The following is a 13,272-nucleotide window of genomic DNA, read 5'->3' on the forward strand; positions in this document are numbered from 1 at the left end:
AGAAACTTATTACTCCACGTTGTCCATATAACTTAGAGAAATGGTATGAAGATTAATGAGGTCATTCATTCATTCATTCAACAAATACTTTCTTGTGTGTTTATTATGTACCAGTTATTAGTCTAGGCATTAGAGATACAGCAAGGGGCAAAATGATAAACATTGATGCTCTGAAGTATCTTATACTCTAAAGGAGGGACACACATAATAACACCACCAAAAAAATACAGTAAAATATACAATATCTCAGGGAGTGATAAAGGCCATAAAGATAAATAAAATTGGGAAAAGAGATGAAACATGTTAGAGGATGGGAGTCTTGCAAACAATTTAAACTGTCAGGAGAGGCAAATGAAAATTCCCAAGACCCTCGCTTCTTTTAGAGCTAAGAAGTAACCAGCATTACCTGCACAATTAACACTATGATTTTTTGGCTTTAATGATATTCTTCCACATATACTGCTGAAGAAAGAACACTCAATGACACTTGTTAAAGCACTGTAGGGAAGACTAATCAAGAGAGATGGGGCTATGGCTATATGTATAGGGCCACTACAGTCAGGGAGAGCGTGCACTCAACCCCAGTACAGCATGGGCAAGTGGGGATTTACAGTAAGGGTGCAGGGTGGGGGTCAGTGGATGGAAAATGACTAAGAGGAAACATCAGGCATAAGGGAGCTTCTGGTTAAGCTGACCTAAAGAATTCTTGCTGAAGTCAGGCCAGAGTGATCAGAAATCACGTGGGGGAGAGGGAAGATGAGGAGCCCAGTCAGACAGCAAGGATAGGAATCTGGTTAAACTGACGTGAAGGCAGGGTTCTTGTTACAACTGGATTTTACAAGGAAGAAGTGTACAGCTTTGCCTAAGAGGAAGGTTCAGGAACGTGACCAAAGTTTGCTGAAGCACTAACTCTTTGTCAGTGTCAAGTAGCTTTTATGTAGCTTTTACATATTTAGAAATTCGACTTATCATTCTATTGCTAGACTGAAATAAAGTTTACTGTATCTTTTTGAAAATCATTTTCAAAGGAAAAATCTCATATAATACTAATCACTGCAAAAAAATGGTAAGACATAGTACTATTTAAGTCAGATGCTCCCTAAGGTTATGAACTTCCTGAGGGAAGAAACAGAGATGTTTTACTACCATCGTTGCTGTCATCATTGTCCCCTCATGTGACAAAGCTTAAGTCCTTAATATGTTCCAGGCACTATGCTAAGCATTCTATTTTATCCTCTGAACAAGCTTATAAGGCAGGCAGGCATTATTAATATTCCCATTTGGTAGGTAGGGAAACTGAGGCACAGGGAAGTTAATAATCCAACTGAAGATCACACAGTAAGCGGCAAAGCCAGGACTTGAACCCAGATAGTTTGCTCCACGGTCTGCTACACTGTACTACTTCCTTTTTCATTTTTGTGTCTGTTGCCTAGAAAAGTATCTTGTACATAGCCATTCAACAAATATTTACTGAGTGAATGAATCTAAGGAACTATTTTACGAAAGATTATGTATCTCACACAACTTACTGTGATTGAAAATGAATTATAAGAGAAACGAGGAAATGAGCTATAGACCTGCCACTAAAGACTGTGTCCTCCAGTATCTCACCTTTTATGTCTGCTGAACTGAGTTTCCTTCAGTTCTACAATCTTCTACTATTCTACCATCCAATTTTTATCTATTTATTTGTCTTATTTCTTTATGCATTCATTTATTTTATCCATTCAAATCCATTATGCAAATTTTAAGGAATAAGCAAGTCAGAATCTGTCTTTAGAGTTTATTTTATGTAAGACAAGAGTGAACGCTTCTAAAATAAATGAGAAGAATTTTCAACATAATTTGAACACCACTGAAGACATTAAATATATATAAAATAAAATAATAATCACAGAGCAAGAAAATACAGATTACCAGAACAATACTAGTCAATATTACTAAATTAACAAATGAGGTTTCCTGCATGGGCTAGCTCTTTTTTGCTTCCTTTAAGATAATTCTGCATGAACCTAGGGATAGTTGGATGGGATCACAGGCCTTGAACATTTTATTTTTCAAGATAATATAGAAAGCAAAATTTTCTTATTAATGAAACAACTAAAATATTCTGTTATCAATAACCTACTCTTACCTGTACGAAGTAGTATCATTTTTAAGGCATTCTTCTTTTAATTTTGGCATCATTAATATACAATTACATGAGCAACATTGTGGTTACTAGATTTCCCCCATTATCAAGACCCCACCACGAACCCCATTACTATCACTGTCCATCAGCATAGTAAGACGCTATGAAGTCACTACTTGTCTTCTCTGTTTAAGGCACTATTCTTAACCTTTTTCATCACAGACCCCATTGAGAATCTGATGAAAGCAACAAATCTCTCCCCTCAAAAATGCAAAATCAAACAAAAATTTGCATACTATTCTGGAGTGTTCATAGTCTCACCAAAGTCTACAGATTCACAATCTTAGTGACAAAAAATTGTGATTCAGAATCATTGATACATAAAACTGAGAAACTTTTGATAATCTGAGAAGTCACTGATTAGGTAAAGGGCAAGATATTCACAGTGGTTGTTTAGACAGCCTACAGTATTTAGTTACTTTATGCATATCTCCGTTTAATGTGTTCATCTGGTAATGGGAGCACATCTTTGATTAATCTCTATAAATTCTCCTTAACATCTGTTACAGCATGATACTGCCACATAGTATAATGTTTGAAGCCTGGTCAGACAGCCAGATGTTGCCTCTTTCTTTTCTGCAACCAGTGCTACTCAAGAAGGAACAAGTCAGGGGACAAATGGGGCAGATCCCTAGTAGCCATTTGAAAGCTCTGCAGTGGAGCCCAATCACAACTGTGAACCAAGTTGACTGTCCCTTCCTATGAACCCTTTCCCCTTCATTCAATGCCTCCTCTATATTCAGCCATCTAGCTTTATTCAGTACAGGGCAGCAATCTGCCACAGTGAAAGAGCACTGCCCTCGGATACAGGATGTCTGGGTTCTGCCTGACTTTCTGCAACTTACTAGCTATGCTGCCTTTTCAAAGCTAATACCCTTGGGTCATCCAGGGTCAGACGATGGCAGAGGTCAAACTATAACTCTACATTCCTCTCTGGCTTTAAAGTTTTGATCCTAAAGTTAATTTACACCAAAGAATTTGTAACTTGATATATTATCTCTGCAGCATTTTTTTTTTCAGGCGACGGGAAATTTAACTTTATTAGGAAATATGCCAGGACCCTGCCATGAAGCAGTTGACAACCCAACTGAGTATATAATCATTAGACAAACACAAATATTCATAACACTCCATGAACGAAGTTGCGTGAATAACTAATGACAGGGCACAGACCCAGCACCCTCTCTGGGGAAGGGTGGGAGCATGGGAGGATGGACGACAGCCCCCCAAAGATGACAATGTCCCAGTCCCCTGGACCCTGTGAGTTTGTTACCTTACACGTGTAGGGGAGGAAAAAATTCTCCTCTACTGTCTTGCAGTCTCTAACTGGGAATAAGAATTAGAATGATAGAAGACAGATTAATAGGAGAGAAGCATACAAATCTAGTTAAACTCTAAAATGTAGCCTTCACAAGAGAATGAAGATCCTAGGAAGTGACCAGAGCACAAAGCTTTTACACCTTTTGGACAAAGAAATTATAAATCTGTGAAGAAATTACAAGATGAAGGGGCTTGGGCTATGGCCAGTAAATTGACCAGGAGATATATAGGAAGGAAAACTAGGGAAGAGAGTGGGTTATTTTACTAAGTGTATTTGTACAGATCCATTTCCAACCTCTGGCACTAAGGGTATTCTCATCCTGGTACACGGAGGCCCCTTTCTCAGGGGAAACTGTACAGCCTGCTTTTAGATAGGAAAAGGGTAGGTCAGAAAGCCGTGCCTGCATCTGCTTTTCTAAATAATCAATGTGTCAAAGTGGCATATTTGGGGAGTGGCATGTCCTGAATTCCCTCCCATGGTCAAAGGGACTTTACAGATACATATTAAACCAAGGATCTTGCGATGGGGAGAATATCCTGGATTGTACAAGGGAGCCCAATATAATCACAAGGGTCCTTCTGGGAAGGTGACAGGAGACCAGAAAGGAGAGAGGCTGCCGTGTTGCAGGCTTTAAAGATGGAGGAAGGGGCCATGAGTCAAGGAATGTGGCAGCCTCCAAAAGCTGGAAAAAGCAAGGAAATGCTAGGCTCCCCTAGAGCCTCCCAAAGGAATTTCTGATTTTTTTTGTTTTTTTTTTTTGAGAGGGCATCTCTCATATTTATTGATCAAATGGCTGTTAACAATAAAATTCTGTATAGGGGACTCAATATACAATCATTAATCAACCCCAAGCCTAATTCTCAACAGTCTCCAATCTTCTGAAGCAATCTATCAGCATTTTAAGAAGATAGACGACAACGCTTACTACAAAAGAAGGGCTCCATAATGACGAACTCCAAGGCATTCATTACGATCTCTTTATTAGTTCTCCAAACTGCACTGTTTAACAGCTCCTATTCCTCTAATACCAAGACCCTCCTCCTACCTCCAACATGGCACTGCTAATTTTCTATAAAGTGGTATTTAACTGTTGAAGCAGTCTTTTTTTAATGACCATTTGCAAAAGGAGATCCCTTAAAAAAAAATCATTAAACTACATTGATTTGTGCAAATCTGATCAACACAGATTACAATCATGCTGTTTTACAGGCTCAAAAATGGAAGAAGACAAATTCAGAGGCTCACCTCTGAAGCTGTCAGTGTTTCCAGTTTGTGAAGTCTCTGAAGGACATTCTGCATGTCCTCCTGCAGTCGCATGAGCACAAGGGCAATCTGCTCACTGAGGCTGCCTCTCGACCCTCTGTCTGAACCCCAGCGTTCCCCATCACCTCCGCTTCCCACTTGCCAACCCTTGGTTCCTTCACTCAGATGTTGCATCCTATGACCTATTTTGAGAGAGCAAAAAAAAAGTCCTTTAAAATAATTATTATAAAAGAAATAACATGTCTTATTCATTTTCCTCTATTATTTCTTTGAGGTCTAAATCGCCAAAGTGGAGAGGACACAATCAGGAAGTACACAAAAGATGAGATCAAAGAAGTAAATATGTAAACATTTACTTACATTGATGCATTCTTCAATTTTTCTTGCTAAGGTTTTATAATGTATTTGAGATAACAGTACATGACTAAATGCATGTAACTCACAAATAATATACATATTTGGGGTGCACTCTCACAAATTCTTTACTAATAAGCAGGTAAGATTGAAAAAATTTGAAGACTGCTTCTTTAGAGTAAACTGAAAACTATACTAAATAGCTATGCTTTTCTTTTTGGTCATTTTTGGTTTCACCGTATTTTAAGCCTCCCAAAGGGTTTTAGAATGTGTTTTTCTTTCCATTATACTTAGGTAGATATTGAAATCTCACTACTATTAAGATTTTGTTATATATTCATCTTTTTCAATGTATATATTTACAGAATTGGCATTACCCCTTATACATGACTTTGTGCCCTGATTTTAAAAAATAATGTAAACACTTACCTACATCATTAAATTTTATTCCAAATACACTGAAATGACTCATAAATTCCCTAGTAATTCACTCATTCCCCACTTTTAGATGGTTAGGATGATTCCAAACTTTTGTGATTACAAATAACACTGCAATGAATGTCTTTGTAGATAAATTCTTGTCCAAATTTCTGCTGATTTCTTTAGAACTCATAGATAGATTCCAAGAATTTGAAGACTCCTATACTCTAGTATCGGAAGGAAGTACATTTTGAAGTAGTCCTTCATGAATACTGGTATGGACTTTACATGGGAAGAGAAGTGTGAAGTCCTGTTGGAGACTTGGTTTTTTCCTGCAACCTTAAGAACTTCACCTATCTGTGATGACCTGTCAGTGGGCACTGATGACACTAGAGAGTTGCTCCTGCCTCTGCTCATTTACTATATGCTATATACTATTCAGCTTTCAACCCAGTCTTCAAAAAGACAGGATTAAGCAGACCATTACCATGTTCTTGGTAATCCCCACCTCCAGCCGTGCTATCTAATTACCCTGGGTTTTTTTTTGCCTTCCAGGGTCCTTTTCACCACTTGCACCCTATCTGAATTACCTGCTTATTTACTGTCAGCTCCCCATCACTAAGTGTAAGCTCCATGAAGGAGACACGTGGTCTTGTTCTCTACAGCATTCCAGGGGCCAGAACAGACCCTGACAGAACAGGCACTCAGTATTTCTTTGATGCTGAGGTAGACTTGCTACAAAGCAAAGCTTAACTTCAGGGTCTGACATTTTTCTGGGCCCGGTGGGTTGTGGGGAGCTGTAGCACGTAGGAGGTGGGTTAAAGTCAGCTTGTAAACAGGAGCCTTCAGATACACAATCTTGATAAATTGCCTATAGAAATGGACCTAAACCAAGGCTCTAGCAATACGATCTTTCTTTACTTGACTAAGTATTCACAATTTTGCATGTGTTCAAATGGCTATTTTTTAAACTATAATTTTCTTAATACCATTAATTCTTTTTCTTCCTGCTACGTCTCCATGCTTTATTTATTATTTTTTTTATTAAGGTATGATTGAGATACACTTATGAAGGTTTCACATGAAAAAACAATGTGGTTACTACATTTATCCATATTATCAAGTCCCCACCCATATCCCAATACAGTCACTGTCCATCAGTGCATCAATGCTTTATTTTATGTAGACTTTTTTTAACCAGATATAGAAATAATACTTTAATTTTTATGACTTCATGAAATTATACAGGGAATTTTCCCTTTTTTTATGATTTGATATTTGTATATATTGCAACATAATTACAGTAACTCTAGTTAACATCTGTCACAATATATAGTTAGATCATTTTTTCTTGTAATGAGAACTTTTAAGGCTTAATCTTGTGCAATACAGCATTGTTAACTATAGTTACCATGTCGTACATTACATCCCCAGGACTTATTTATTTTATAACTGGAAGTTTTATCTTTGACCCCTGCACCATTTTCCCCACCCTCTGACTCCTTACCACACCCCCCACCTCTGGCAACCACCAAACTGTTCTCTGCATCTATGAGCTTGGTTGCTTTTGTGTGTGTCTGATTTCACACATAAGATCTTATGGTGTTTTCTTCCTGTTCATTCTTTTTCACAATACGTATATAAATAAATTAATATATTTACTTTTCTTCTCCATTCAACTTTCTATTTTTACATGATCATGGCTATTCTTATTGTTTAATCTTAGTATGGTTAAAGGTTCTTCTATCTCTATGACTTGATTTGTCAGCTTTGAATGATATCTTTTCACTTAAGTAAAGGAATGTGGAAAAGACACTAAATTCATATTTTTTCCTATAGTAGGAAAAAAATGTGGCCGCACAGTTGGCGCAACCAGTAAGTAGATTGCTCAGGGGGTGACAGAACACAAATCTGGCTACCTCGAAACTGCACGGAAGATGTAGAAATAGAAACGTTTTCCCCTGTGTCTGTGGAGAAGACACAACTATGCTTTGTGGCATCAAAGGAGAGAACAAATCAAAGAAAAATGGTCAGATTTTATGTAAGGAAAACTTTTAACATTCCCTTTGCAGACTGACAGCTCTGACGCCTTTCCTATCAGGAACCTCCCCATTTCACTAATTAGTTTATAAAGATAATGAAGACAAAAAAGAAGTAATAGGTACCTCTCCCTCTTCTGACATTAGAGAATTCCTCATTCTCTCTACCCCGTCTCTCATGGGGTGGGGCTCCACTGCTATTTCCACCATCTTCTCCTCCGTGCTTTACTTCACCCTTTCCTTCAACTGCTACCACCTGCATATCCCCAGTGTTTCCATTTCTGGAAGATACTTGGAAATCTTCAGGAAAATCAGAATTTTCCAAGGGCTGATTGGGATCACCACCCAAGTAATATTGACGTAGTCCATTGTTCGATGTAAAGCTGTCTGAAGACTACAAATTTAAAACAACACTGAGTTAACAGATGTAAACATATATTATGCACCATGAAGTTTGCATGATAATAGAACTTTTTATAAAAACTTTTCTATGTTAGTATGGAAAATAATATTTTGTTTCCAATATGTAAGGAAGAAATGGTATGGAAATGTTTCATCCATGAGCAAAGAATGGAGGAGTTTTGGCAGTGACATTTCTCATGAGCCAGTCATTCATCCAAGAAACACTTAACTATCTATTCTTATCCTAATTACTATACTAAACTCTAAGGATAATATGAAGGATCTCTATCTGCAAGAAACTTATCTTGCTAAGGGAGTGAAAGAAGTAATATTATTACAACATAGTTTGATAAGTGTTACGAAAAGATGTACAAAGCATGCTATGGGAGCTCATGCAGGAATGCGCAGCTCACACTGGGGTTGGGTGGAGGCTTGGTGAGGACAGACTTCCTAGGGGAGATGACAGGAACTAAGACCTGAAGAATAAATCAGTATAAGCCAAGTCAAAGATGTGGCAATGATGACAGCACGTGCAACAAAGCAGCAGTGGGGCAGGGGCTGATGTAAGAGCTTCTGAGATTACACAATCGACAGGACTTCAAGACTGAACATGATAAGGAAAGGAATGGCAAAGACTAGATGGTTTTATGATACTACTCAGGATGAGAAATACAAAGGACAAGGTTTCAGGGGGACTGAAAGAGACTATGGTATAGCTACAGGTAGGTAAAAATTGAGGTGCCTAGGCAAGATGTCTAATAGAGCAGCTACAGTTCAGAAGAAACATACAGGTTGGAGGTATCACTTTGAGAATCATTAGTATGTGGGGAATGGTTGAAATCAAAGGAGTAGTAACTAGGGATACATTCCTGGTGAACACCAAATATAAGGGGTCAACAGAGGAAGAAACACTCATAGAGGAAGTCTACATGGGGCCCGAGAGGTAAAAAGAAACCCTTAGAAGAATGGTGTAATGGAAGCCAAGGGAATATTTTCAAGGAGCGTATAGCTAATATTGCTTAGTGATATTCAAGTGAGATAGGAAATATAAAGCATCCATTCAAATTAGCAACAAAGGCATGTTGGCATGTATCTGAAGTGTATGAATACAGTGAATGAACGTGACCAACAGAAAGCCTGGCCATGAAGGGAAGGAGGGAGATAAGACAAGTTAGAAGGTATCACAGGACTTTCTTTTAAAGATGCAAGGGAAATAAATATGTATATGGCTTGAGAAGAAAGCAGAAGAGGGGCACTGGTTGGGAATAGCTGAGAGAGGGTATAAAAGATGAAGATCTCCAAAGAGGTGAGAGGATACATGACACAAAGTAGAGAAGCTACCTTAGGTGGGAAGAAGGACACATGTTCCCCTGAGGTGGGAAGAAAGGTGGCAGAGACCTCATGGGTATAATGATGTACAGTCGGTAAGTTAAAGCAGCGCCAAGGCACGCAGTTCAAGTAGTAACGACCTAACAGCTCCTGTCTTCCCAGTGAAACAGAAAACAAAATTATCTGATGAAAGCAAAGAACAGGTGGGATGGGAGTATCCATCCCCTACCCGCACCACCAGTCATGGTAGAATTCCAGTTTCCTGTGCACTGGGCACTCCTCACAGTGTGGTCTGCAGACCTGCAGCGTCCGCATCCCCAGGGAGCTTGTCAGAAATGCACATTCATGGTCCAACCCCAGACTAACCAAGTCAGAAACTCTGGGATTTAGGCCCAAGATTCTGGACAGTCAACAAGCTCCCCGCTGAAGTTCAAAAAGAGCTGCTTAAGAAGTAAGAAGAATGTGTAAAACAAAGGGGAAAACAAAACCTAAATCGTTTCCCTCTTATTCCTTCATCATAGAAATCTAACCCACCTGACAAAACTCCAAGTGGACTAGTCTGCACCAGTATACCGGCTGGAAATCATATCATTAGCACAGGTATCTATACATATACAAACACTTCATGTCTCCAAATCTCAGTTTCAGTTTCACAAGAGTACTGAACTTCCAAACCATCATTTATTCCACTAAATGGCTATTCTAGGACATGATTTGCTTTTAGCTTCTACAAAGCAGTAACTGTGTAATAACAATTCAATCTTTCAAAATTTCAACCTTTCAGAAAGGAATCTATAAACTACTGAACTTATTTAAATTGGACTGAGAACAAAAGCTGTGAAATAAAAAACTGGCTTTCTTTGCAATGGTAATTTGGTGAGAGATGAAGCCCTTGAAAGTATGAGGGTTTCTATCACGTCAGAGATTTTAGTAAAACCAATGGGATACAGTGCTTTCAGACCATGAACCTATGCAAAGGACAGAAATCAAGATAGAAACATTTACGGTAGTCAAAAAGCACAGGAATCCTGAAAATAAAATTCTAATATTTTATTTTTTAAAAATGATTTTAATATAGACCATCTGCCATGGATAAAGAAGTTGAAAGTAGGAGTATATAAGATTGAGTTTACATAAAGAATAGGTTGGGTAATAATAATAAAATAAGTAAATAATAAAATATGAAAAAATAAAATAATGAAATTTTAATTACACTGGCAGATTGGCCAATCCCTCAGTAGATAAGATACAGAGATGAAGCTTGGGGACAAAATAAATAATGACTCTTTAAAACAGGGAACATGAGAAGTCACAAGGAAGTATAACAAAAAAAAGTTGCGAAGTGGTAACTATAGAGCAATACTAACAACGGTACAATTGTATGAAGAACGTAATTAAATTTTTCTGATAGAAGAAAAGCAAAAATAATCTGTCACATAGGCAACATTAGTTATTACATAAAACACAAGGAAACCGAAACATACCACAGACAATTATAATACTCATTTTAAAACTTCTTATAATGGAAAATTTCAAATATAACACAGTACCCAGTTTCAACAGTTATCAGTTCAGGGCCATTTTTGTTTTACCTGTCAGCCCCATGACCATCACCAGTGAATTACTCCAAAGCAAATTCTAAACATCATATTACCAGGCTAAATACTTTATTGCAATGGGATAAATATGTCAAACATAAAAGAAAATTGCCTACTCTGTGTGCATATGGTGTGTATTGAGTGTGGCATGCTTCACTGACATATTTAAGACGCTATCATAGACTTTTTTTAAAACTTTTGTTAAGTGGAAATAAGTAAGAAAAGGAAACTGTTGAAATCGTTAACAGGCAAACAATAAATGTGACACTAGTCATCATCAAAAAGAATTTTAAAAGCACCTTGATTCTCAAGGACTCCAAAAAATATAGTTTTAAAAGAACCCACCTAGGTAATCTGTGGATGACAACCCATAATTAGCCTAGATTGGTGAGGGTGGTGATGAGGTGGGGCTGTATCTTGTCTAAGATGGTTTCTTTCAGGAAGGGACATCTGAATTAGGGTTTAAGGGTCGGCAGGAGGTAACTCGGTAAAGGGGCAAGGAGGTACATTCCAACAAAATGAATGCAAAGGTGCTGGTGCTGCAAGACAGAAGGCGAAAGGACTCAACAAGTTAGAGGATCGGAGAGAAAGCCAGGGTGGGTGAGGCGCAAAGCCTAAACACAAGAGTGATGCTAACAGAGGCCAAAAAGTAAGTCGAAGCTCCAAGAAGATTTTAGTCCATCAACTGCCTTACAGAGAAAATAGAAGCAAACCTAGAACTCAGTAGCCGGGTATTTACTGATAATCACCAACCTTCCCCAAACAAATGTTTCTGAAAAGAGAAAATAAACGGGAATTTGGATTTTTATCACTTTTCATTTTCCATGATTTCAGCTCATTCTTAGCTTGGACTTCTTATTCGTCCCACCTATGCTACTCATTTGTTGAAAAGCATTTTATCCATGTTTTTCAAATCTGAGAAAACTAAAGGTAGATTTAATTGCTTGATGAAATTTTTAAAAAAGGGGAAAACACCACAAGGAAATACTAAAATCATTACTTCAGGGAGGCAAAAGATAAATGATTTGCTGTAATACATACTTGAACTGTGTTAGAAGGGCCAGGAGAGAGCGGGTAAGAATATAAAAACACCAAACATTACCACCTGGTCATTATCAGAAAAAGTTGTCACAGAGGAACAGGAATTCAAGTAGCTTTATTAAATTTTTTCAAATGTTAATTTCTAATACTTAAATGCCAATTAACTGAAATTTGAAAAAATATTTCCATTCAAAATTTCAATCCAACATATTAAAGTCAATGTGAAGAACAAATTTATTTGTCTGAAAATTATTCAGTTTTCTTGAACATTAATCAGTTTCCAACAGTGTCTAGAATAAAGTATATTCTGCCTCCCCATCCCACCTCTTTCAGAATATTTGTAAGTACAACAGTTAAATGTTAGTTTTGAATATTCAGGAACTTTATTTATTTTCTAATTCAAAAAGTTGTTTGAAATACAAATGTTTAAACTTTTCATAGGTATGTTTTCAAAATAATGAACACATATACATCTGCTATTAACCAATGTTATACACCACTTTGAAAATTGACCACTTAAAAATCATTTTTACCTCTTCTTGTCCAAATTGTTCCATGGAATCACAGTAAATTTCACTGTCTGAATCACTTGTCAAATGATGAATTCCAGAAACATCTTCAACATGATCATCATTTATATCTAAATATGAGTAAGTGTCCAGGTAGAATAATTATTCTCTAATTAAAGAAAAATACATTTACTCCACTTTTAACATTTATTACCTCTATATTATTTCCATTTTGGAGATAAATTTGACCACACCACACAGTTTTCTTTGAACTTACCAAAACTTTAAATAAATGTAGTTGATAATTTTTATGTGAAACAATTACAAAGTATTTTATAAATACAATTACACAAAAGACACTGTCCAGATTAAACCTTACAAAACTTAATGACCTTAATAAGAGAAAACTGACTACCCGCTAGGAGGCCTAAATTTGGCATGCAACTATGCAAGTCTGGTTGTTTCACTAAGAAATTATATTTTGTTTCTTGACTGAATTGTAGCAATGTTAACAATTCACTGAACACATAGCAACGACAGGCTCAACCCTAGAGCTTTAAAATATGAGAAGACTACAACTTGTCTTGCTGATTGGAGAACAAAAGGTATCACATAATCAGAAGTTTAAGGGAAAAGAAATATGAGGAAATAAAAATAAACATTTCAAAATTGTATTTTAAAATGCTATTCTAAAACACAGTAAAATGTCTCAATAAAAATATAAAAGCCCTGGCTTTAACTCACTACTTTTCAAAGCTATAAACCCTTAAAATATTATTAATGCCCAAGATATTACTGAATAAGA

The 13,272-nt window shown here is 37.0% G+C and overlaps 1 protein-coding gene across 8 annotated transcripts in view; it reads right to left on the reverse strand.

The window, feature by feature from the left end:
- The window catches only part of LOC118929808 (acyl-CoA-binding domain-containing protein 5-like), a 41,398-nt gene that overhangs the window by 13,808 nt on the left and 14,318 nt on the right, over positions 1–13,272 (reverse strand). For all 8 annotated transcript variants that reach the window (XR_008996387.1, XR_008996385.1, XR_008996383.1 and 5 more), the window contains 3 exons: positions 12,492–12,598; positions 7,715–7,982; positions 4,758–4,957 (listed from right to left, as the gene is read on the reverse strand). Coding sequence is in view for 3 of the 8 variants with exons in the window: in XM_057498302.1 (XP_057354285.1) it covers positions 4,758–4,957; positions 7,715–7,982; positions 12,492–12,598 (575 nt within the window). In the remaining 5 variants the exon portion in view is untranslated. The remainder of the gene's footprint in view (positions 1–4,757; positions 4,958–7,714; positions 7,983–12,491; positions 12,599–13,272) is intronic.

This window comes from Manis pentadactyla, chromosome 3 (genome assembly GCF_030020395.1).
Source record: "Manis pentadactyla isolate mManPen7 chromosome 3, mManPen7.hap1, whole genome shotgun sequence".
Taxonomy (NCBI): domain Eukaryota; kingdom Metazoa; phylum Chordata; class Mammalia; order Pholidota; family Manidae; genus Manis; species Manis pentadactyla.